The 24,366-nt window shown below is 46.4% G+C and overlaps 1 protein-coding gene across 2 annotated transcripts in view; it reads left to right on the top strand.

Annotated features, from left to right (window-relative positions):
- The window catches only part of GOSR2 (golgi SNAP receptor complex member 2), a 110,180-nt gene extending 86,517 nt beyond the window's left edge, over positions 1–23,663 (top strand). For both annotated transcript variants that reach the window (XM_078645101.1, XM_078645102.1), the window contains one exon: positions 20,534–23,663. In XM_078645101.1, the coding sequence (XP_078501227.1) occupies positions 20,534–20,695 (162 nt within the window). In that variant the 3' untranslated portion in view covers positions 20,696–23,663. The remainder of the gene's footprint in view (positions 1–20,533) is intronic.
- Positions 23,664–24,366: the final 703 nt, after the last annotated feature.

The raw sequence follows: 24,366 nt of genomic DNA, 5'->3' as shown, positions 1-24,366 counted from the left end.
CGATGGCAATAAAATATATGCTCCTAAGCAAATGTTGAACTATTGTGCAAAATACGTGTATGGCAACACTATGGAATCCGAGATGATATATCGATACACAGTAATCGGTGTTGCAGCCAAGTTTGATTGGAAAATAATTTTTGAAATGTGATGCATATGAGATATGTAAAGAATTTAAAATGGAAGAAAGAATTGATCCCCCAAAAAGTTTTTAAAATTGCAGTTCTACGAACAGTATTGTTGCCATTATTTTGGTTAACATTTTATGTGTTACTTCAGCATGGGAGTGTACTTCTGTTATTGATGATACACAAGCTCACCTTTGCGTTAGCCATGGTTACTTGAGCCAAGCCTCCGATGACGCCATTTGCACAGGTCTTCCGACTCCATCATGAACGAAATTAGGAAAAGCCAAGTACCATGACACTTGCTCCACTTTTTTTCTTTTTTAAAAATTTTTTTATTGAAAATATTCACAAACAAATTAACAAAATTCACAAGGCAGAAGTACAATGAAGCAGGATCATGGGTCCATGTAGGCAGAGCTCCACCGGTACAGTATGCATAATACATCCGACATTCCTAGAGGGGGTGGAAGTAGCGAGGAAACAGTCAATAGTACAGTCACTGATAATAATCGGAATGTCATTCAGGGTGACAAGGAAACATCAGGAGAACAATCATGTGGGGGAGTACATACGTTCCCACGATATGCGTTCCATTGTGACCAGATCCTGCCCCATTTCTTGGGCCTGCCCCGTGACAAATACACCGTCTTCTCCCTAAACATGCACCAATCCATGTTCTCCTTCCATTTCAATACAGTGGGTGGCCTGTGGGAGCCCCAGAGCTGTGCAATATCCCTCTTTGCAATCATATTACCAAGAGTCGCCCAATTGATCTGTGGCGTATTATAATCATTGGGTTCCCAGACATTCAAAAGACAACGCCTGGCTTCGGGCAGAAGCAACACACCAGTGACCCTTTCCATCACCACATGCACTCGGGACCAAAACTCAACCACCTCCGGACATTCCCATAGAATGTGGAGGAAGGTGCCAGTCATACCGCAGCCACGCTTACACAACCCGTCAAGAGAATAACCCATGCGGACCAGACTCGGACCAGTAACATACACACGATGGAGGATCGTAAGTTGAACAAATCTGAGGCGAGCAGGTATGGCAACCTCCTTAGGCGAGGACAGAGCAGATTGCCAGTCCTCGTCATCCAGTTCTAGTCCGTCAGCAGTCCACAAAGTCCTGAGGCGCACAAGCAGATCAGCCCTATTATTGATCAGCTTCTTATAGATCAGTGAAATTGTGCTGTCGGGCACATGGCCATCTAGGATACGGTCCTCAAGAGGAGAGGACTCAGGAATATCAGTACCCACAGCAAAAACAGACAATAGGGCGTAGCGGACCTGAGCATACCTAAAGTATTCTGTGTCTCCGAGCTCGTATTCCGCTTTTAGCCCCTCAAAGGACTTAACGTTACCTTTAGACCAGAGGTCCCCCACCTTGCTTATACCAATCATATCCCATTTATCAAAGCCTTTCGTTCTCCACAAATTACCCAAACCTTCAGAATCATACAAAGGAGTTGCGCAGGTAAGTCTATCACACCACCCCAATGCCGCATTCGCGTCCTGCCACACCCGTACACAATTTTAGTGGGTCCGGTCAGTGTTCTACAGAGCTTCTTGGAATATAACGCCCTGTTGAAATTTCCCCCTGGCAGAAGATACTTATCCATTGCGAAAGCCGGGGCAGGACCGGGAGCATAAGTCGCGTGGTTGACCGCACTCAACTGAGAAGCCCAATAGTAGCGCCTGATGTCCGGGAGGGCAATGCCACTGTCATACCACGGAAGCGCGAGTTTGGAAAAAGCAATACGCGCACGCCCGTCCCAGACCAGTCTATGTAGGCTCTCCACTTCACGAAAATAACCCGAAGGAACTGGGTCAAATGAGTTCTGAAGTGCGTACAACAATCTAGGCAGCGACATCATCTTGAAAAGAGCCGCACGACCAAGCGGTGACAGTGGCAACTTACGCCAGCGTGTAACATCAAGCTTCAACCGTTGGAGAGGGGGTAGCAAATTACGCTCGTAGCGTACAGAGGGGTCCAAAGAGACACAAGTCCCTAAGTACTTAAAGCCAGTTTCAGTTACGTGAATTGGAAATCTATGAAGCACTGGAGGGAGATCTCCTGTCAAAACGTAGACACAGGATTTAGTCCAATTAATAATAAGACTCGAGTTCTTTCTGAAAGAGGTCAAAACATCAAAAAGCACATTTAGGGACCTACGAGGGGAGGTAAGGTAGAGAAGGATGTCATCTGCGTATAGCGAAATACGATCCTCGAAATCGGGAGTCCACCGAATGCCCCTCATGGAAGGCTCCCAACTGAGCCATTCCGCCAACGGTTCTAAAGCGAGGGCAAAGAGCAGCGGAGACAGCGGGCAACCCTGCCGAGTGCCATGCCCGAGTGTAAAAACACCGGACACTTCCCGTTAACAACCACCTGAGCCAAGGGCCTCTCGTAGAGAAGTTTCACCCAGGCGATAAACACCGGGCCAAATCCAAATTTTGAGAGGGCCGCCCAAAGGTAAGGCCATTCGATGGTATCGAAAGCCATGGTGGCGTCAAGGGAAGCCAAAATGGCCGACTCAGTGAGCGTCCCAGCCCTCGCGAGAACTCCCTGGAGTCTCCGAAGATTAAGGGCGGTGTTTCGGTGTGGGATGAAACCTGACTGATCCGGATGAATCAAGTCCCCGATCACCTTAATCAAGCGATTAGCCAACAATTTAGCTAGAATCTTAGGTTCAGCATTGAGTAGAGAAATAGGTCTGTACGAGGCACAACGATCACGCAGCTTACCCTCTTTATGGATAACTACAATGTTAGCGAGTCGCTGATCAGCGGGAAGGGAACCAGAATTCAAGGCCCCAAGGAACATCTCCCTTAAGTAGGGCGCCATTTTGTCGGGTCTCAGTTTGTACAGTTCAATGGGTAAACCATTGGGGCCCATTGCCTTGCCAGAACGAAGGGAACGTATGGCAATCGCAACTTCATCCACCGTAAGAGGTGCCTCCATGAGGTCTCTATCGGCGTCAGAAAGGCAGGGCAATGCAATGTCCCGCAACAGCAAGTGGGAGTCCTCCTCATCTCTATCACAGACCGAGGCATACACGGTTTTGAAGTGGTCTACAAAACACTGAACGATCCCGACTGGGTCAGTAACACACTTACCATCAGGCCTCTCAATCACCGGGACAACACGGTTCACTCTTTCTTTCTTGTCCAACCACGCAAGCAATTTACCGGCCTTGTCCCCCACATCATACAACCTGCCCTGTTGCTCTCTATTCATCACTTTTGCCGCGTCAGTAACGAGAGCTCTGTAATCGGCTTGCTTCAAACTGAGGGAATGCAGCTTCGTGCGAGTCACTCCTGACTCAAGGTCATTCTCAAGTGCAATTATTTCAGTTTTCAAGCGTACAAGTTCCACATTGTTAGCCTTCTTGGCGGCAGCAATCGGCGACCGTGAGTGCCCACGAATAACCGTCTTAAAAGCTACCCACAATGAAACAGAAGAAGAAACAGACCCCACATTTTCATTAAAGTAATGGTCAATAGCTTTCACAAGTTCAGAGCGGGTTTTGGGATCGCAGAAATACCAGGGATTAATAGGGGCAACTCTACCCTCGCTGCCCACCCCGACCTCAAAACAAAGCCACAAGGGGGAATGATCAGAAATACCCCTGGGGAGATGGCAAACTTCTCTAATGGAGGAGGATTGGGCCGATGGCATTAAAAAATAATCTAGCCTGGAGAGACTACCATGGGCCCCCGAATGGAAGGTGTATTGTAACTGCGTAGGGTGCATCAACCTCCAACTGTCTATCAGCCCAAAGGTTTCGAGCAAGTCACTCAGCCACATATGGGACCTAGCCAAATCCCTAGGGGGACAACGATCAGAGGTGCCAGAAACCACAGAATTAAAATCCCCACCAAGAATCAGAAGGCCCTCAGGAAGCCCTAATATAACCCTGCCAAGATCAGCATAAGTAGAGGCCTGTAGGCCCGGAGGGATATATACCGAAAGTATGGACAGTGTCTTCCCCTCCCATCTACCAGTGAGCGCGGCATAGCGCCCCATATCGTCAAGCATCACTTCATCGATTTCAAAAGGGAGAGAAGACCCACCCCCCCCCCCCTAGAGCCAGAAGTAAACCCAGAGTGAGCGACTAGCCGGTATCCACGTCTATTCATGGCCTGACACGCGTTACCTATTATATGCGTTTCCTGCAGAAGGGCAATGTCGGGGGAATGGCGTCTAAGGAACTTTAACACAACCCCTCGCTTTATCCTGTCTCCCAACCCATTAACATTCCAGGATAGCAGTCTCAACTCGCCACCCCCATCCCCAAGAAGAAGGCAGAGCACACCCCACACGAAACCCAATGACCCGAGCAAATGAAAAAAACAATACGATGCCTCGTGAAAAGAAAGTCACACACCCCCCCCACCTCCCCCCCAACTTGAACCCGTTACAACACCCCCCCACCCTGCACCCCTGCGTACGACTCACGAGCCACCCCAACTTGCAGTGTGCCTGTCGCCCATCATAAAACTAATCTACACAAAGAACCCAGGAGGAGGAAGAGTCCCCATTTCCCCCCGCCACCCTCGGGCCAATCTAAAATAAGAACAAGAGAACCATTGTCCAGACTCAGCTGAAATAGTTGGAAAGTTCAGACGCCAGGATCCACAATGTCACTCTCACTCCAGCGCGCCTCCGTCTGCGCCGCCGGGGTGCCCGGATCGATCGTCTCTCTTGGGCAAAGAATCGAGCCAGTCACTAACACTGTCCGGGCGATCAAAGAAAAACGTTTGTTCATCATACTCGATCCGAAGTCTGGTCGGAAACAACATGGCGTACTTAAGGCCCAAGTCCCGCGGCCGTCTCTACTCCCTGGATCCCCAGCCTCTGCCTCTGAACGAGCGGGGTAAAGTCGGGATAGAAGGTCACAGTGGTATTTTCGAACTGCACAGGGCCTTTGTCCCGAGAGGCTTGGAGGATAGCGTCTCTATCCCTGAAGTGGAATAGTCTTGCGATAATGCGTACATTGTTACGACGGGCCCTATTTTCATAATCCTCGAGACGACGGGCCATCATGTCATGAGAAGAAGGCAAGTTACCGATCTCGGTCTGAGCGTCCGTGACATCAGTAATCAGACTGGAAGTCGTCAAATCCAACGCCTTGACCCTCTCGTTAGTCTTTGCCAGGTCTGCTCTAATCAGCGTGACATCAACGGCCACCGTGTCAATCTTAGAGGCAAGGGCCTCATACTGCTGTCCCAGGGAGGCCTTCATACTGGTAATGGCACTCATGACGTCTTGCAACGATACTTCTGAGGTCGCAGCAGAATCGGCCTTAGGGTCGTCAGGAGTGCGGCCAGCACCGCTGGGGATCCCTTTAAATGGGAGTAATGATCCATAATATTCGTCTGTGTCTGCCCCCCACGGAGAGGTGTCTTGGTCTTGCGTCTATCAGCATCGGGTCTGGTGGCCATATTGGAAAAGGGACCCCGGAGGGGCCCGCGCGACCTGGTGAAAATGGCCGGTTGTGGAGTGGCCAAGAAGACAGCGAAACTGGACCAAATAGCGTAGGTGCCAATAGTGCTGGAAACGATCAGGGACAGCACACAGCAGTATAGTAACACCAGGCTGGAAAAAGGGTCGATCCGAGCAGCGCTTCAGTCAATCTGAGCCGGGAGTAGAAAGCGAAACTGAAAGTTAGGCTGAGGCCGACTGGGGGGGAGACCCCTTCGGCCGTTGTTGTTAAACTACTCCTCGGCCTGCCAAGCAACGGAGCCCCCGGTCTCGTCTCGGGGCGGGCCGCAAAAGTTTGAGGCGGTGTAGAAGTGGATCCCAACGTCCGAATTCAGTTCTTCAAAGAATGTTGAGATCAGCAAGAGTTTGCCTACAAAAGCCCATCTTCAAATTAAGAATGTAGTCAGGATATTTGCGAAGGGCGGCGCGGGTCCGGGTAGCTCTGTGCTCAGGCGACCATCTTGGATGCCCGCGAAGCTCCTCCTCACTTGCTCCACTTTTGAGTTCAAATGCAGGGACAATAGTGCCCCGCTCTTGACAATTCTGAAACAGTTGTTGGTATATATGTGCTATTTCTATACCGTGAAATTAGACAAAAGGCAGTGGAGTGCTTCTGGATAGAAAGCAGTCAAAGATGGACCATCCGAGTGCTGCATAGCTAAAATGTGCTTACAAGAGGCAGATATCTGAAGCCTGGCAGTCAGCCAGCCCCATGAGATCAGAAGTCCACAATCTAGTCACTAGAGACAGTGTATGTGCTGTCACTTGTGGGACATTGCTTGGCTCATTTGCTTGCTTTTCATAAGTTTGCATGTGTGGCACTCACTTTCACTTTTTCTATTTGTCTCTCCTCTGGAGCATGGCCACAGTACTTGTGTCCTTCCACTTCTACCTTAATCAGGTGTTACTTTTTTCATTTTGTCTAAGCACTTGACTAGAGCGAGTGTCCTTTCCAGCAGTTTCCCCTCATGTACTCATCCCCCATGTTGCTCACACCCCGCCGTCCATGTTGCTTCTCCCTTTGTGTTACTTGCCATTCCTCTGTCCTTGTTGCTTGCCTCCTCCCGCTGTCTGAGTTGTTGCTACCACTCACCTATACCGCTGTCCTTGTTGTTACTTGTCCCTTCCTGCTGTCTGTTTTTGTTGCATGCCCCCCACCCGCTGTCCGTGTTGTTGCTCTCCCTCACCCCCTCCTCATACGCTGTCCATGTTATTGTTGTTTCTCCCACCTCTTCCATCCTACCCATTGTCCTTGTTGTTCTCCCTCCCGCTCCACCCTCTGTCCGTGTTGTTGCTCTAGCTCCCTCCTCCTTCCTTCCATACTGTTCCTAGCCCCATCCCGCAATAAACAAACAAAAGCTCTATGACTGGCCAGCACTGGTCATCTGATAGTGCTTTTTAGGTCTCGCCTGTCGATGCGCATGCGCATCGAGCTTGCGAGACTATTGGGGCTTAACCACTCTTTAACTAACTTGCAAGGAATCGTGGCGATTCCTTGCAGTGCCCGTGACTTTTAAGCTCAATGCGCATTGAGCTTAAAAGCGCGTGCACATCAGTTCCCTCAGCCGCACTCCAGTCCCCTGCTGCTTTCACACCCTCTCCCCGCTCCGCCCCCTCCCCTGCCCGCCGTGTCGCATTTCTCCTCCCCCCTCCCCTTATCTGCCTTTCCCTCCGTCTTGTTTTTTTTTTACCCGCTCCGCCCCCTCCCCTGCCCGCCGTGTCGCATTTCTTTTCTCCTCTTTGCTCCTCCAGCAGTTCTCTGTCACCTTTCCTTCTCTCCTCCCTTGTCCACCTTTTCATTGTTTTTGCTCACCTCTCCTCCAGTTGAACTCTGTCACTAGCTCCTTTCAGCCCCTTCTCATTCCAGTGTTTTCGGGTCCCATCTCATGCTTGGGGTTAAGCTCCCTTTGCCTGCAAATGCACGGGAAAACGGACAGACACGCACCAGGAAACACCACACAGACGCAGTACAAGCATTGATTAATCCCTCGCACACATCACGTTTTACTCCTTTGCTAGTGTTCTCGTTGTTTACATCAGAAAGAAACAGACCTTAAAACGATTGAATAATTGACAGAATCCTCAAATATTGTTAATTCCATTGAAGTCTAGTGAAAACGCTGCTCGAAGATGATATGTTGCTAAAATTACCGTAACAAAATCAATCCACTCACTGTAATATTCTTAATGTAATTGTATGTGCTAGCACCAGAAGGTATGGAGTGAAATTACTTAACTTGTGAGTAAACATATTTGTTCACACCCTCTCCCCGCTCCGCCCCCTCCCCTGCCCGCCGTGTCGCATTTCTCCTCCCCCCTCCCCTTATCTGCCTTTCCCTCCGTCTTGTTTTTTTTTTTACCCGCTCCGCCCCCTCCCCTGCCCGCCGTGTCGCATTTCTTTTCTCCTCTTTGCTCCTCCAGCAGTTCTCTGTCACCTTTCCTTCTCTCCTCCCTTGTCCACCTTTTCATTGTTTTTGCCCACCTCTCCTCCAGTTGAACTCTGTCACTAGCTCCTTTCAGCCCCTTCTCATTCCAGTGTTTTCGGGTCCCATCTCATGCTTGTTATAAAGGGGCTTCCAAAATGCGGACACTCCTCAACCCTCTGCTTCACATGAGACTCTGCGGCTCTCCTGGGACAATAAACCACTCCAGAACAAACATGGAGTTGTCATACGCGGCCATCTATCTCAATTAAAGGTCACATAGCTTCTCTAACCTCTAGGAAAATCTAGCCCTGCTATTTAATTTTGGTGCGGGATTACTGTGTAAAGAAGGTTTGCATAACGTCTCATCTGACTAACTAGTGCTTTAGTTTAGCATTGTATGTGTTTTCATAGGCTTGTGTGTATGTCCTTTAATGCATGTGCATGCTTGTCTTTTTCTGTTCAGTTCCCGTGTCAGTGTGTGCTTACCTGGATTTCCGTTTGTCTAATTTATGTGGCCTTTGTCAACGAGGCAATCCGCTACTCTGTCCAACGTTTATGAAGACGAGACACTCAACCACACAATGCCACTCACACACACAACGCCACTCACACACACAACGCCACTCACACACACAACGCCACTCACACACACAACGCCACTCACACACGCAACGCCACTCACACACGCAACGCCACTCACCCACGCAACGCCACTCACCCACGCAACGCCACTCACCCACGCAACGCCACTCACCCACGCAACGCCACTCACCCACGCAACGCCACTCACCCACGCAACGCCACTCAGCCACGCAACGCCACTCAGCCACGCAACGCCACTCAGCCACGCAACGCCACTCAGCCACGCAACGCCACTCAGCCACGCAACGCCACTCAGCCACGCAACGCCACTCAGCCACGCAACGCCACTCAACCACGCAACGCCACTCAACCACGCAACGCCACTCAACCACGCAACGCCACTCAACCATGCAACGCCACGCAACGCCACTCAACCACGCAACGCCACTCACCCACGCAACGCCACTCACCCACGCAACGCCACTCACCCACGCAACGCCACTCACCCACGCAACGCCACTCACCCACGCAACGCCACTCACCCACGCAACGCCACTCACCCACGCAACGCCACTCACCCACGCAACGCCACTCACCCACGCAACGCCACTCACCCACGCAACGCCACTCACCCACGCAACGCCACTCACCCACGCAACGCCACTCACACACGCAACGCCACTCATCCACGCAACACCACTCATCCACGCAACACCACTCACACATGCAACGCCACTCAACAACGCAACGCCACTCAACCACGCAACGCCACTCACACATGCAACGCCACTCACACACGCAACGCCACTGAAACAACAGCGCCACTGAAACAGCGCCACTCACACACGCAACGCCACTCACACACGCAACGCCACTCACACACGCAACGCCACTCACACACGCAACGCCACTCACACACGCAACGCCACTCACACACGCAACGCCACTCACACACGCAACGCCACTCACACAAACAACGCCACTCACACACGCAACGCCACTCATCCACGCAACGCCACTCATCCACGCAACGCCACTCATCCACGCAACGCCACTCATCCACGCAACGCCACTCATCCACGCAACGCCACTCCTCTATTTGCAAAACGAAAAATGTTAAACTCTTCTATTGCGAGACCTATTGCATTTTCAATGCTTGTTTCTTTCTGCACTCTTCGTCCCTGTATTCACCCCATAAGCCCTCCTTATGTGTTCCGGCCCAGCGTCCCTCCGTGTTGCCACCACCCTCGTGCAATAAGAAAAAAAGTGCTATGATGCTGGCAGTACTGGTCCTATTGCTTTATTTATTCAGCCATGCTGCACATGCAGCTGCACAGTTCTTGTGGATGAGACCTATTGCCTTTGCCACTTGATTTTTTGAAAGCCATGTTGCAATTAGGGGTGGGCGGAATTTGCGTAATCGCGTTACGCAAATCTCTGCCAAACGGTAAAAAATGTCCGCGAACACGCAGGAATTCGTGAACACGCGGAATTGTTTGTTCGCAATGCTTTTTTTACTGTTCGCAATCGCTGCTTGCGTGCTCGGGGGGGGGGAAATATCTTGCAAGCACGCATTTGAGAACGTGAACAAGCAAAACATTTCGCAAAGTCGCGGAACGCAACATTTTGGGAAATTTCGCTTTCTCAGCGGAACGCGAAATTACCCAAATTCTGCAAATTCCGCGAACAGAACGGAACTTACCGCCCAGCCCAAGTTGCCATGTCTCATGGCAAGCATGCTGCTGTACGACATTTCATATGCGACCTGTTGGCTTTGCCAATGTTTGTTCTGGTCAGTGACTAAGGAGTTGTGCACAAGCAGTTATACACCACCAAACGAACAGTGACTGACTGATCGCCCACCATTCCTTTTCCTCAGAATCAGTTGTGAAGTGCCAAGAACACACTTTAAGTATCCCAAAGAAATTTGAGGGAATGTTACATGTGTCCGCACATTGACATGCCTAAGTGTTCTGTCTCCCACCTGCGAACTGTCTGAAAATATCTGGGACAAAACAGAACGTATACATCCAGTCTGAAGACCAAGAGCTGCCGTAGTTCCCTTACCTGTTCCTGACCAGGGTCGAGTTCTTTTTTCCAGTGGTTCTATATTGGGGGTTAAAGAGCATACAAAATAGCATGGGAACAAGTATAAAAATATGGCCATAAACTCATACATCAATAGCAAGTTGTACAACACAAAAGACGGGCTGCTGTCCCTGGTGCTCCTAGACAGTTCCCAACATTGGCAGTTATAATCAACAGTAAAACCTTCAATGCTTATAAGTGATGGAAGTGCTGCACATATCACTCATCCAAAATCCACTGAAATGAGACTTAGGGGCCTATTAGGGTGGCGGACGGACGTCCGCCACCCCAGAGGTGGAGGGACCGTCCGCACGTGCGAATTAGGATGTGACCGCCACCCTGGCGGTCACATCCTGTATTTTTAACATTGAAGCAGTACCCGCCGCAATGTTAAAACTGCATGCAGTGCATTTGCATGCACAAAGCGGCAGGCAACGCGCGGTGCCTGCCGCTTTGTGCATGCAAATGCAGGGGGTTACCATAGGTACCCCCCATGTGCACCCCCACACCCCCTTCACCCTGGGGGCCCGCAACGGGCCCCCAAAGAAAAGACCGTATGCCTTTTCGTGGCGGCATTGCTGCCGCGGAAAGGCATGTCCCAAGGCTAATCCTAATATGGCTGGTGGTGTCTGATAGACACCTCCACCATATTAGAGCTTTTCCGCCGCAATCTGAAGGCGACTGCGGCGGAAAAGCGGCGACCGGTCTCCCCGTCTGCCGATGACCCCCCCAGCCATCCTAATCTGGCGGGGAGTCTTTACAAACACCGCAGTGGTGAATCCGCATCCTCCGGGCCGGCGGTGGCTTCCGCCGGCCCGGAGGATGCGGATTCACTGCAATCATAATTGGCCCTTTAATTAGCCAAAGGAAGTCATAATGCGGAACCGGTGTGAAATATATTATGTTTGTGAAACCGACCCAGCATCTAACACAAGGGGGGGTATGATGTCCCCCTACCTCGTTTCCTATCTGTTTGTGGGACTCTCAAGTCCAGTACAGAGGACGGTAATGCTATAATATTCTTGGGCTCTTAATGGGGGGTATGGGAAGAGCATGTGGTTCTGCCCCGGTGTATCACAAAGCACACCCTATGTGTCTGGGGTGCAGATGGAAACCCCTCCCAGACTCTGTGTCCCTCGTGATGCGGCAGTCTAGGAGCGCCCTATATGTCACTGTGATTTTCCTTCTGTAGTCCCAGTGGCTAACCAATATTTGGAGGGGTGGAGATGAAGCAGGTTCAATTTGGTCCCACCCCCACCAGCATGTTATGGGTTAGGAATTGCCCCTCTTCTAGTTCATAACGCTACCTGAGCTCCGGAAATCATCACAATTTTGTGTACGTACAAATCACCCAGTGTAGAGAGGCCTGCTTCTGTCCACAATCCAGTATGGTGTTGGCCTACTACCCTGCTGAAGCACCCACAGTGGAAGGTTCGGTGAGTAAAAGAGGGAGATTATGTTTGGACTTCGCCACCTTGGCCAGGAACCCATTGATGGGACATACTGACAAGTGTCCAGCAGGCAGTCCACTATCCTACGGCCCCCTATTTCCCTTGTAATGACTGTTTGCTCGGGGTTAGGGGTACCCCTGAGAGCCATTGCATGGGCCATTGATGTTGCACCACTGCATAGTAGAGCTCATAGTAAAGTCCCCCCAGCCCACCGTGTTGTAACGGGGCATACAGTTAGGGAAGTGCCACTCTCTCCCTCCCTGCCCCCAAAATCAAAACAGAGAGGATTGTGTTCAGGTCCCTTAAAAAGCATTAGGGATTGTAGACTAGGGATGTATGACGCTACATCGCGATCAGCTAGATTGCACGCTCTTACATCGTGTCTTTTACATCGCTTTCTCCATTACATCGCGCTCCACCACATTGCATCCATTTGCAACGCGATTGTATTGCTTCCCATTGACTCGAACCTTACCCCGCAGTACATTACGCCGCAGGTCAAAACAACGCTGTTTTTTGTGTTTGCCGCGTGATCCTGCCTCTACCCCCGACAATAAAAAAATGACCACAATTCTGCGCTATAAATACACTTGGCATCGTTGCAGCCTGTTTTTGTCATCCAAATGAACACAATTCTGCGGTATGAAATGAAAGCTTGTAAAAAAAGAATAATACTAGCTTGATATGAGGGGATGTTGCACACCTTGGCCCAATTCTGCGCTATAAAAAATGACTACAATTCTGCGCTATAAATACACTTGGCATCGTTGCAGCTTGTTTTTGTCATACAAATGAACACAATTCTGCGGTATGAAATGAAAGCTTTTAAAGAAAGAAAAATACTATCTTGATATGAGGGGATGATAGAAGGCTCGAACCTTGTCTGACAGCACCAAAGTCTGCCTAGCTATCCGTCAGACCACATCTTGTTGCAGTTATTGACGCTGTAATTGTTACATATATTATGTGCTAATTATAATATACAGAGCACATCCTGGTCCTGTTATTGACGCGCTAATGCAAACATATATGATGGGGTAATGATAAATATGATGTGTTAATTATAACACATTAATGTAATTTTTTGTTAATTATAAAATGTATGTGTAGCGTATCGTTGCGGCTTGTGCACAATTCAGCTTCAAGCACCAAAGTCTGCCGAGCTATTAGCTATTAATTCGCAAACACAATTCAGCTTGAATACGTTAAAATTGAAAATTGCTGGTTTAAATCGCTGCTTGTTTACGTTATAATTGCTTGTTGAATTCGTTGCTTGTTTATCTTCCCATATGCATCGTATTGTGCTTGAATCCAATGTTCCCATATGCATCGTATATGATGGGGTAATGATAAATATGATGTGTTAATTATGATGTGTTAATTAAAACCCATTTATGTAATTTTTGGTTAATTATAAAATCTATGTGTATCGTATCGTTGCTGCTTGTGCACAATTCAGCTTCAATTGCTTGTTTAATTAGTTGCTTGTTTATATTTATCTTCCCATATGCATCGTATTCTGCTTGAATACAATCTTCCCATATGCATCGTATTCTGCTTGAATACGATGTAATCGTTAACGATGTATATGTTATTGCGATGCACTTGCATGCGTCCTGATGACATGCGTTGTGATGCCGGCCGCGATGTGATAGTCGCGTTGCAATGGCAGCGCGATGCGATATATCCGTTGTAACGGGTGTTTCCCGTAGACTAGGAGCGCTGAGAAATGGTATAGCAATCTGGGCCGCTGTAGCATTTTAGCTATTGCCACTCTGCCCATTGGTGACAGCGGAAGGGACTTCTAAAAAGTGAGTGAGCTGCACACGCAAGCTACCGCTGCTCCCAGATTTCCCTGCACAAGGTCTTCCTCTGAATGATAGACATTCACCCCAAGTTTCTAAAGGTGTCAGACTGCCACTCCAGATCTGTTCGAGGAAGGGCTTTCTTGGTCTGAAAGTCTCCGAAGGGGGAGCAGGCAAAACTTTGCCCAATTTAATTTCAGCCCCAATAAAGTTCTAAAGTCATCTAGTGTCCCCATCACTTATGGCAGATCCCTGTGCACATCTTGCAGGAACACCAGATCTTCATCCGGGTAAAGCAAGAGCGCCACTTGATATTCCCCATTGGGGGCCCTGCATCTGAAAGATGCCTGCTGGAGTTCCAAATATGACCAGTGATAGTGGGCAGCTCTGCCTGGTGCCCCTGCACTCTTTGAAGGCATCAGAGATCTCCCTGACCGTGCGAACCCGTACCACTGGACTGGCATTGAGTAGACTTATCCATTGCTTTATCTCGGGCCTCAGTTCCATCCTCCACAACACCTCCATAAGATGGGGCCACCCCAAATTGTCAAAAGGTCTTTTAAATGTAGCTGTACAGTGTTGGTTCAGCTGTGGATTTTATTTGAAAAGTCTAGGAGAGGGGAGAGGGGTTGGCCTAACGCTAAGGTGCTCGACCTCGGACCTGGGGATCTGGGTTCGAGTCTCGGTAACGACGCCAAAAAACCCCTGTGATTCTGGGCACATCACTTAATCTCCCCGTGCCTAAAATGAATGCGTGTCCTCATGTAACGTAACTGGTGCTATGTAAAGCGCTCTGATAACTGATTCGGTTCGGTTCTAGTTCGCGCTATATAAAACTCTGGGGAATTTTTTTTTTTTTTTTTTTAAATAAAGAGGCGTCCCAAGTTATGGAATGTGTTCCTCCCCTGAATGAAACTGTTCTAGTCGTGGAGGACCATGGTGGTAAGGCACGGGAGAAGCTTATTCACGATGACCTTCACAAGCAATTAACAGTTACCATTGAGGAGGGACAGCAGTCTATATAAGCACACATCCAGTGGATCTCTGCCTGGGTTGGGGAGGACCACAATAGATGCCTCCCACATAGATGCTGGGAGAATGCCCTTGTCCCTGGTGAGCTGAAACACCTGAAGGAACTTCGGAGCCAGTATCCTCTTGTACGTTGAATAAACCTCCTCTATCCCATGGGTCTTATTGCCTGCCATCTGGTTAATCACAAGATGTACCTCTTCGATCGTCTGTGGTTCATCAAAAGTTTGTCTTTGGAAAGGGTCGAATCTTGGGATAAAATGAAATACCAGCATTTGTAAAGCGCATAGCTACCTCTGGAGAGGTGTCCCGGCGCTGGGGGCCGTCAGGAAGATTAAGCAAGCTATTGCCCAGAGTCACATGGTGCTGGGCTAACCTGCCACCGGTGATCAAACTGTGAACCCCGTGGTCCAGAGTCAGGCACCCTGGCCACTGCACCACACCTCTTACACAACCTGTCTAGTTATTTGTGCAAAGTACGGCCACCCGTTTTCCTTTATTCGTTCATAAAGGGAGCTATAGTAGTCTAAGAAGACTTTATTAATGTTGACCTGTGCATTAAGTATCTCCCGGACCTGGGATCCAATAGCATTCATAAGGGACCTAGAAACCACACCAGTATACTTCCCACCCTGTCCCCTTCTGTGTTGTGTAGCCACATGCTCTGCGTAGTCCAGTTTTCCCCAGCCTGTCCACTAGAGCCCTGTGGTCTCTCCTACAGGGCATGATGTTGTGTTTATTCCCCACACCCTCCCCCACCTGCACCTCAGCCTCCCTTATGGCACTTCGTAGTTAAGATTTGCTTGTGTAATATGAGTTTCACCCCAAATGTTATTTTAATGCATAGGCCCCGTATGTCTGCCTTAAATGCATCCCACTCTATCCCCCTGTCAGAAGTCGGCTTGTCATTGCTTTGAAATATTGGCTAATATGTGTGCCAACAATTTCATGAAACACCCTATCGTACAGCACTGGGATGTGAAGTTTCCAAGTGGGTATCGGCACCTGCCCCAATGTATTCTCATCATAAGGGGATTGTGATGAGAAAATGTAAGGCCCAGGTACAGTTGGTGGATTGCTGAGAAGAAAGAGTATTCTCTTGTGTTGGGGTGCATGGAACCCCATATATTGTGCAGGTGTCTATACCAGACCCATTCATTGAATTTGCGAGCAGTTCTAGCTGTCGATGAGCTCTGCAGCGGTTGACGTGACCAGTTTAGGGGGGTGTCATGTACACTATTAAAATTCCCACCCCATATACTCAGCTTTGTCAGGTTGTGTATCATCTAAGGAGCCAGGTTTACTAGGAATTATTATTGGTTATTACTCAACCACTACATAGCGCCCATCCATGTCCACTTTTTTATGGTTTATCACTAGCAGCACTTCAGGTGCCACCCATCGGAGTACCCTCTCGATATGCCGAGTAGTAGGTGCCTACAGTCTGGCCTCTCCAACTGCTATTTAGTTTTGTAAGTTGTATTGCAGTCTTATGCGCTACTTGCATGTATGCCATGTGTGTGTTTATCTGCATCTCAGGTAGGAATATAGCTATTTGTGCCGCCTAGGGGTGGCCATACCTCAGGCATTGCATATCATGACTTTATACACAGGTGAAATATCTAAGTGATGTGAAGATAACCGAAATATGACACTGTCCCCCAGCGCCCCCTTGAGTCCATATGCCGGTCTGGTCCCCACCTAACGACTGTGGTGTGTTGTTGGTTCACAAAAGAAAGGTTCAAAACTTTTACCTCAACTCCCTTACCCAGGTCAGAACAGGAACAGGCCCATGACCAAACATAAACTGTAACAAATAACAAGAGAGTCTGTTCCATCTGGTATCAAATAGGTATAGCAGTCAAGGGTAGCGAAAGGTCACATACAGTCAACTCCTGTGACACATACCTGGTGAGTATCCTCTACTCCTGTTCATATGGGGGAATTCCCCCTCGCTCCCCATTGTGTGTTCGGTGGCCCCCCTTAAAATAATATAGTGCCATTGTTCAGATCACCGCTGTTATTGGAGTGAGTTCAGGTCCTAAGCGCAATTCCACTGGAATGTTTTCAAAGGTAAGGGCCAACTCCCGCTCGGGGGAACCAGGTATGTGATCAGGGGATCCTGTGTCTTGGCTGTGGCGGTATTCCAGTTTCCCCACTTCCAGTGCTCATTTTCTTGCAGCCTGCTCACTTTTGGGTCTGCCTCTGGGACCTCCGCATTGTTGTCGTCGCGATCTATGGTGGCCCAAACACTGACTGAAGGAGAGTCGTGGGGTGCCCGAGACAACCCCTTTAATTCCTACCAGACATCCCCTAGTGCCATAAAGAAAAGCTTTGTGCCAGAGTCTGTAACGTGTAATTTGGCCAGTGACATAAGAGAATATCACAATTCCAGCTATCAAAGTTTGTTTGAACTGCACGAATGAGCCCCTACGTCTCTCCACTTCAGCAGTGTAGTTCAGAAAAATAGTCACTGACACCAAGTTGAAGTTCATAAGTGAAGTTTAGATCTTCATTGACTAGTCACTAGTGTAATGCGATAACAAATACAGTACCATGGACAACCCAAGATCAGTGTTTTGTGTGTGCCTCATCATACCATATCATATTCTTGTTGCTTTGCTCTGTTGACCATGGTGTAAACATTTGTGGTCCAGTTTGCTGTCTGGCATCCCATCCCTTCTATGGACAGTGTGGAGAGTTGCAAAGTCTTGGGAGTCATCACGGTCAGTACATCAGGAGTAACATGACATCACAGTACTTTCATCAAGAGTACTTTAAATCGCAGGTTTGTAAATATTCTCTCTCTCTCGATCTAGTGCTATATATAAATATTTAATTTATTTACATATATTTAATCATTTTAATGCAATTACTTTATAGTGTTAGAATAATTCTTTTAAAGATGGATTATTGAAAGTATTTTAAAATAAGATTAATTGAAAGAACAAACTATAATATATATTTTAAATTAATCTTTAAGTAATATTACAAATTGTGTGTAGATATACAATTAAATATAAAAAGATATGCTTCAAACTAATCTTATTTTTATATATTTGTAGTTGTTCTAACACTACTTATAAAGTGATTACATTAAAATGAATATTAAAAAGATTAATTGAATGTAATCATTTTTTATACAGATTGATTTCCATTTATATACTTTAATGTAAACCTCTCTGAACCTTAATATTTTTTTCAAAATAAATTACTCATTTGACTTACATTTTACAATTTGAAATCCAAATATTTTCCATTAATAATTATTTAAATTCAGTGACATTCTTTGAATCAGCTTTTACAATTTTAAGTGACTTAAGCTTAATTTGTGTGTTTGTATAGTTAAAATTAAGTCACCTAAAACAGTAAAATTGAACTTGCTTGCCAAGTAAAGTCCTGCGATGTAAAATGCTAAAAGCTAACCTGCAATGTAAGGATAGCGTTGTAATGACTCCCAATGTAATTTTCACGATGTAACCGTAGCACACCCCTTTAGGCACAATAACCGGGCTGCAATTCTGCAGTCTACCTGGATTTCTAGAGTCTTTTTTTTTTTCTCCCTCATGCGACTGATCGGAGGGTCAGACGTAGACCTTATTCACTCTTCTAATCAGCATGACCGCTTCCAGTCTTTTCAATTCACTAAGCGGTTTTCGGTCATAGTGCCCTTTGTCCTTCACATATTCAGTCTGTGACTATACTGTGCACTTTGTCACTCCCTTGGCCAACGTGGAGCCTTGGAGTGTCGTCTCACTTCTCTGCCAAGTCTAATCCTACAGCGCTTTCTTTCCTTCCATGGCCAGTCTCAGGATGATTCTCTCAAGCTACCTGTGATCAGAAGTAGCGGCCCTATGGTGGGTGATGGCATTGTTGGATCTGCGCTCTCTTTAGGTTTCTCGGACAGCAGAAGACCTTTTCTTTTCTCTCTGCTGATGGGCATTGGGAAGCTGGTTTTTCTGGTTATTCATGTGCGGTCCCTGGGAAAGGCAAATCCCACATTTAATGAGCAGTACTGGAGGACCAAGGAGCTCGTATCACAGCAGCCCACTTGACGCTCAACATGCCCCCTGGAACCTCTTCCCAGCCACTGCTACTGCAGCTTCACTGGCTTCCCATCAGTTAGAGAATCAAGTTTAAAATATGCAATCTAGTCCACAAGACATTACAAGCCAGAGGCCCCAGCTACCTCGCCGAAAAATGTAATTACTATCTGCCTGGCAGATCTCTTCGCTAGGGGGATAAAGCTCTGCTAGCTCTCCCTCGTTACAGAAAACTTCAGGCAGGGGACAAAGCTTTTGCATATCTGGCCCTGTGTACTGGAACTCATTGCCCATTCAACTACTAAAGTGCACTAATCTCCCCCACTTCAGGAAACTCCTAAAAACAGAATTGTTCAGTAACTGACCAACCTGGATTTGCATTACCGCTCCTTTAGCGTGGAGATACCCCTTCGGGGGTGATTCCAACACTTAACAATTTAAATAAATAAATCCTCGATGTGGCTTTTGAAGAGAAGCCATGAGCGTTGCTGTTAAGATTTTCGCCGCTAACATGCCATTCTGTTTTGATGATTGCTTTGGGGACACTGTCACATAGTGACCTCTTGTCTGATGAAGTAGAGAGGGTCAGACACTAGAGCAGTAGAACATTGTAGTTTTGCACTCAAGAGCAATGGAATCATTAATAATAAATTGCTGAGAGTTATAATTCGCAAACTGAGCGGTTGAGGTGACGTGAAAAACTAAATTTTGAGTGAAGCCCTTTCATGTTTATTCTTCTTTTCATGACTGGTCTGTAGAGTTTGAAATGGACATAGTGGTGGTAAAGAACATGTAAAATGTAAGGAACATGCACATACAAGACTGGAGTAAAATTAATCTCCAAGCCTTACTTGCTTTCAAAAGAAATCGGTAGAGCTTTCTGTGGAGATGAGTCAATCCTGTGCAGACCCTAAACTATTTAAATCCACCTCTTGACTCCTAGGTTTTCTGGTTTCAGTCTGACAAGTTTAGCTGGACAACTGAATAGATACCTCCAGTTCTAACATATATTAGAGCACGATAGACTCTGTTCAACAATAATCATATTTTATGAGCATGACACCATACAGTCCAGAAGTAAATATTTGTTATATTAGATAATCATAAGGACTCGCAAAATATTGTAGATGTTTGTATGGTGCTTAAGCAAGTAAAAAATGGGTAAGCCATGCATGCACAATTTTGATGTATTATATAGCCCCAGATATATATAGAAGCTATGCATGCAGAGTACTTGTGCAAAAATGTTCAGTTTCCACATTCATAGCTGTCCAATGCTGGGTGTTCCCAGAGGAATGTCAGGAGGAAATGAGATAATCATCCACACAAACAACATTAAACTTCTGGTTAGTCACAATCATGTGTTATGTATTTCTGAAATGTATCTGCTCTTCTGATTACTGTTATTGTAGATTATTTGGCGGTGTCATCTTGGTTTGTCAGCCTCTGTTGCTCCATTTATAATTTTCTTTAACTCATGTTCTTCAGGGTGCTCAGAAGAAGATCTTGGATGTCGCAAACATGCTGGGACTCTCAAACACCGTTATGCGTCTCATCGAGAAGCGTGCCTTCCAGGACAAGGCCATTATGATCGCAGGAATGGTGGTCACCTGTGTCATTATGTTTCTTGTCGTCAAGTACCTGACCTGAGCCTATGGCACTGACTGTGGCAAGAAAAATAGTGTCTCATCTGTAAACTATAACTGCATTGGAATCTAATCTGTGAAGATATCTCAGTGCTCATCTCAAAAATATCCACTTGGGTCTGAATGGCCATTTTACTGCTGCCCAAAGTTCCTGGTTGAGAATGGTTTGGCAAAACTCACGTCGTGCATCAGGAGAATCGCATTTCGGAAATAGTCATCTTAACCACACTTGTAAATGCCTTTTCTGCGCCACCTGGACAGGATACTGAAATCCTTATTGTTGACTTGTGAGGAACCCAAGGTTGCTTTTCTTCATTAGGACTTCTCGACCTGATTGATATTTTAAAAAGATGTTCTGTTTCAGTGTCATTTAAGTTGAGATATAAATGCATTTGAATTTTTAAATCACCCTAGAAATTCTATAAATTATACCAGAAGAACAAAACTCCCGATTTTACAGTGTGATTGTTTTCAGAGTGATGACGCCTCACAAGGACATACAATCACACCTAAGTATCCCTTCTAGAACCAGGATGGTTCCTTCTAGATAAAAAGAGAATAAGGGGCGGGGGTTCCCAAGTCCTAAAGGTTGGGGTGGGCTCAACCATATTTCAGTGAGCACTTATGACGTTATTGTGTATGGGGGCGTAACGTTTAAAGATAGAATTCCTCACCCAATCCAAAAGGATCTTTTATTAGTGGAGAGGGAGGGAAGGTTAAAAACTGTAGTAGGGCTAAAGGATGTAATGGTCCTATGACCCTAAACTAGACACCAACATGTTTCAGCCATTTCTATTGGCCTAAAGATGGTCCTGGGCTTTCATCAGGGTGGGATGCGTAGAAGTCACTTCCCTCAAAGACGTGAGTGCAAAAGTGGGCATGCAATTTACAGGTGTCACACTGCAGGATTATTTGGAACAAGTATGATATTTGCCGCTGTTTTCTAAAGAGAAGTACCCCACATTTAACAGGGCATCCGCTCCCAACGGGGGCATGAGGGGGAGGCCTTGTTGTCATACATTCGACAAAGGTCCATCCCATTTCGAGACCTAGTGTGTGCTCTCTGCTCCCCTGCTTGTCCCGAGCATCACAAGGACACTCCAATCATTGAAAAGCTGCTCCTTTCTTATTTTTTACTTGTAAGTGATGTACAGTACACCTAAAGGTCCCCTCAGTTCATAAGGGGGGCACTGTGGTTGTCATTTCAGAAAAACGTAATGGCCTTAAATTTACAGAAATGTATTGCCATGTCATCCTCTTTTTTTTAATTGAGTAAAATAGAAAAAAAATCAAAGCAATATATCTTTAAAAAATTGTTTGTGTATGAACTTGCCTGCAAAACAGAATACTCCTATCAGAACAGTGTATACCATATTGGGCACTCAGGCACTTGGAAGCCAGACCAAACATGTCTCTGTAGATGATCAAAGGAAAAGGGCCTGAAAATAGGAGATTGCCACCTGGAAGGTAAGGCAATGTATAATGTATCCGAGAGAATCCAGAGCCGGGTTCTAAGGACAAGAAGATGAGCACCCACCCTAGCAAGTTATTTTAATAATTAGGAATATGGGTAGATGTTGTTCAGAAAAACGCAGGAGGTATTCCGTAAACAAATTCTCTAATCTTCCTCTCAGGCAGGTTTGGGAGGGGCTTCAGACCTTAAAATAAAATTTTCCTTGCCAGTGTAATGTTTAGATCGCCAAAAGTAGAGGAATAACGTGCAGTATAACAACGTATGTGTAGCTGCATACTTCATTTTCAGTAGTCCTCAAATTTAGAGTTGCTTGGGTCTAGGGTGGCAGAATGTGTTTAGGGATAACTCGATATCTAAAAAGGTGCATGAAAGTGCACACGTGGAACAACAGCGAACTAGCACTCCTTTAATCCATGCAATAAATAAGTGCTGTATATGCAGTATTAGCCTGGATTCTTTACTGTGTCACGGGGCACAGATGGCTCTGCAAGTCACCTGCTGAAGTACTGCAAGTAGCCTGTAGGCTGCTGCTTGAGCTCCGTGTCTTCGTTCTAATTAAAAAAGCTCATGTTTATTATTGAAGTTGAGTTAGAGCTGGATATAGATGTGAAAGAAAATCTGTGAAGATGCTGAGACCAGATGAACTCTGCATGCTGAGATGATGACGATTGGACGACAAGTTATGCAGCAGTGCCACTGACTGTGATCAAACTGAGGCAGATCTTGTCTTTTATTCCACGTTGGATAGCAAACATCAAATAGCTGATGGTGTTAAAGGCTTTAGAGAGATCCAATAGCATTGGGATCTTGACACAGCATATCACATTTTTTATGGATATTATTAACTATGACCATAAACACTAATTCAATCCCGAAACAGTATCCTCGTTCCCCCGTGTTGTATTGGCTTGATTGAAAGGCTGTAGGTTTCCCAGCACTATTTTGCCTTGTATGGAATTTTTGAAATAAGGAAGAAAGTTTTAAGGAAAGGGATCAGTGCTGCATTTTTCGGTACCATGATCACCTTCAGGGGTTTATTAACTCCTTCGCGAAACGTAGGCAGCAATATTTGGATGAATTACGATTTGCATACCAAAGGAGCATTCCCAGTGGTTAGCCTGGATATTTACTTCTATAACTGCAGCTAATAAACCTGGTGACAGTTGCTTGAAATGACGGAAGGTAACTTCAGAAGACGAGACCAATGACTGTGGAAGATGACCACCACTTTGGTGGAAAATGCGTTATTTTTCCTATTTTCTGCTAAGAGTTGGGAAATAGGTTGAATTGTTCAGAAAAGATAGAACTAAGACTATCAAAAAACTGCTGAAAACATTGTTTTTACCTGTGAATTGCAAAATAAATCAATAAGCTTAAATGGTTACTTCTAAGAAACCGAAGCCTCAATTATTCGTTGAGGATAATGTTTCATTTTGGTTGCTGATATTGCTTGTTTATATTGTTTATGCAGTCAAATATATTACGTCTTTAAGTCTGAGGTGTTGTCCCTACTTCATTTTATTTCCAGTCTTTTTAGTTTTAGCCCAAAGCTATATGTTGTTACTCCTGCAATCCACCTGGAGAAGTGAAAAATGTGATCTAGAGGTTTGTGATCCACATGAACCACAAAGTGTTCATATCACAAAGTGTGCTATCATGAAACAGCATGCTACCAACACTCTTTCACTTTTGTCCATCCTTAGCCTGCCGTAAAATAGCTTCCAAATCGTTAGCAATGACATCCAGTATCAATATCATTTCCAAATGGCTTTTAGAACTTCCCAAGAAAAGAGCTGAACAACTTTTTTTCTTCCTTTAAACTCCCTCCTCCCTTCACCCCCCTAAATGTCGTGTTATACTTCTTGTTGAACTGAATTCCTGTCCCTTCTTCCTTTTGTTTACTTCAGTGGCACCACATTCTTTGCAAATACCTTAACACATGGGCACTTTCTATGCCAAAATTTTTTATTTGTCTACCTACAGTTAGTCTCTCCTTACAACATGCTTAGGCCTCACCCCATGCTTAGACATGAACCACGTGTATGTTAATGCCTCCCTCGGAGGCATTCCAGTGACCCATCTTCAGATATTCCGTGTTATAATGTGTCATCTTGAAATATAATGACCACAGATAACCCAGGTAGATTATTTCTCCATTCAGTTTGAACCCCATGGAGTGTGAGGCCTGATGTGGCTCTTGT

This window comes from Lissotriton helveticus, chromosome 5_1 (assembly GCF_964261635.1).
Source record: "Lissotriton helveticus chromosome 5_1, aLisHel1.1, whole genome shotgun sequence".
Classification (NCBI taxonomy): Eukaryota; Metazoa; Chordata; class Amphibia; order Caudata; family Salamandridae; genus Lissotriton; species Lissotriton helveticus.
The sequence above is the reverse complement of the archived record's forward strand: the minus strand, read 5'-3'. Positions and strand labels throughout refer to the sequence as shown.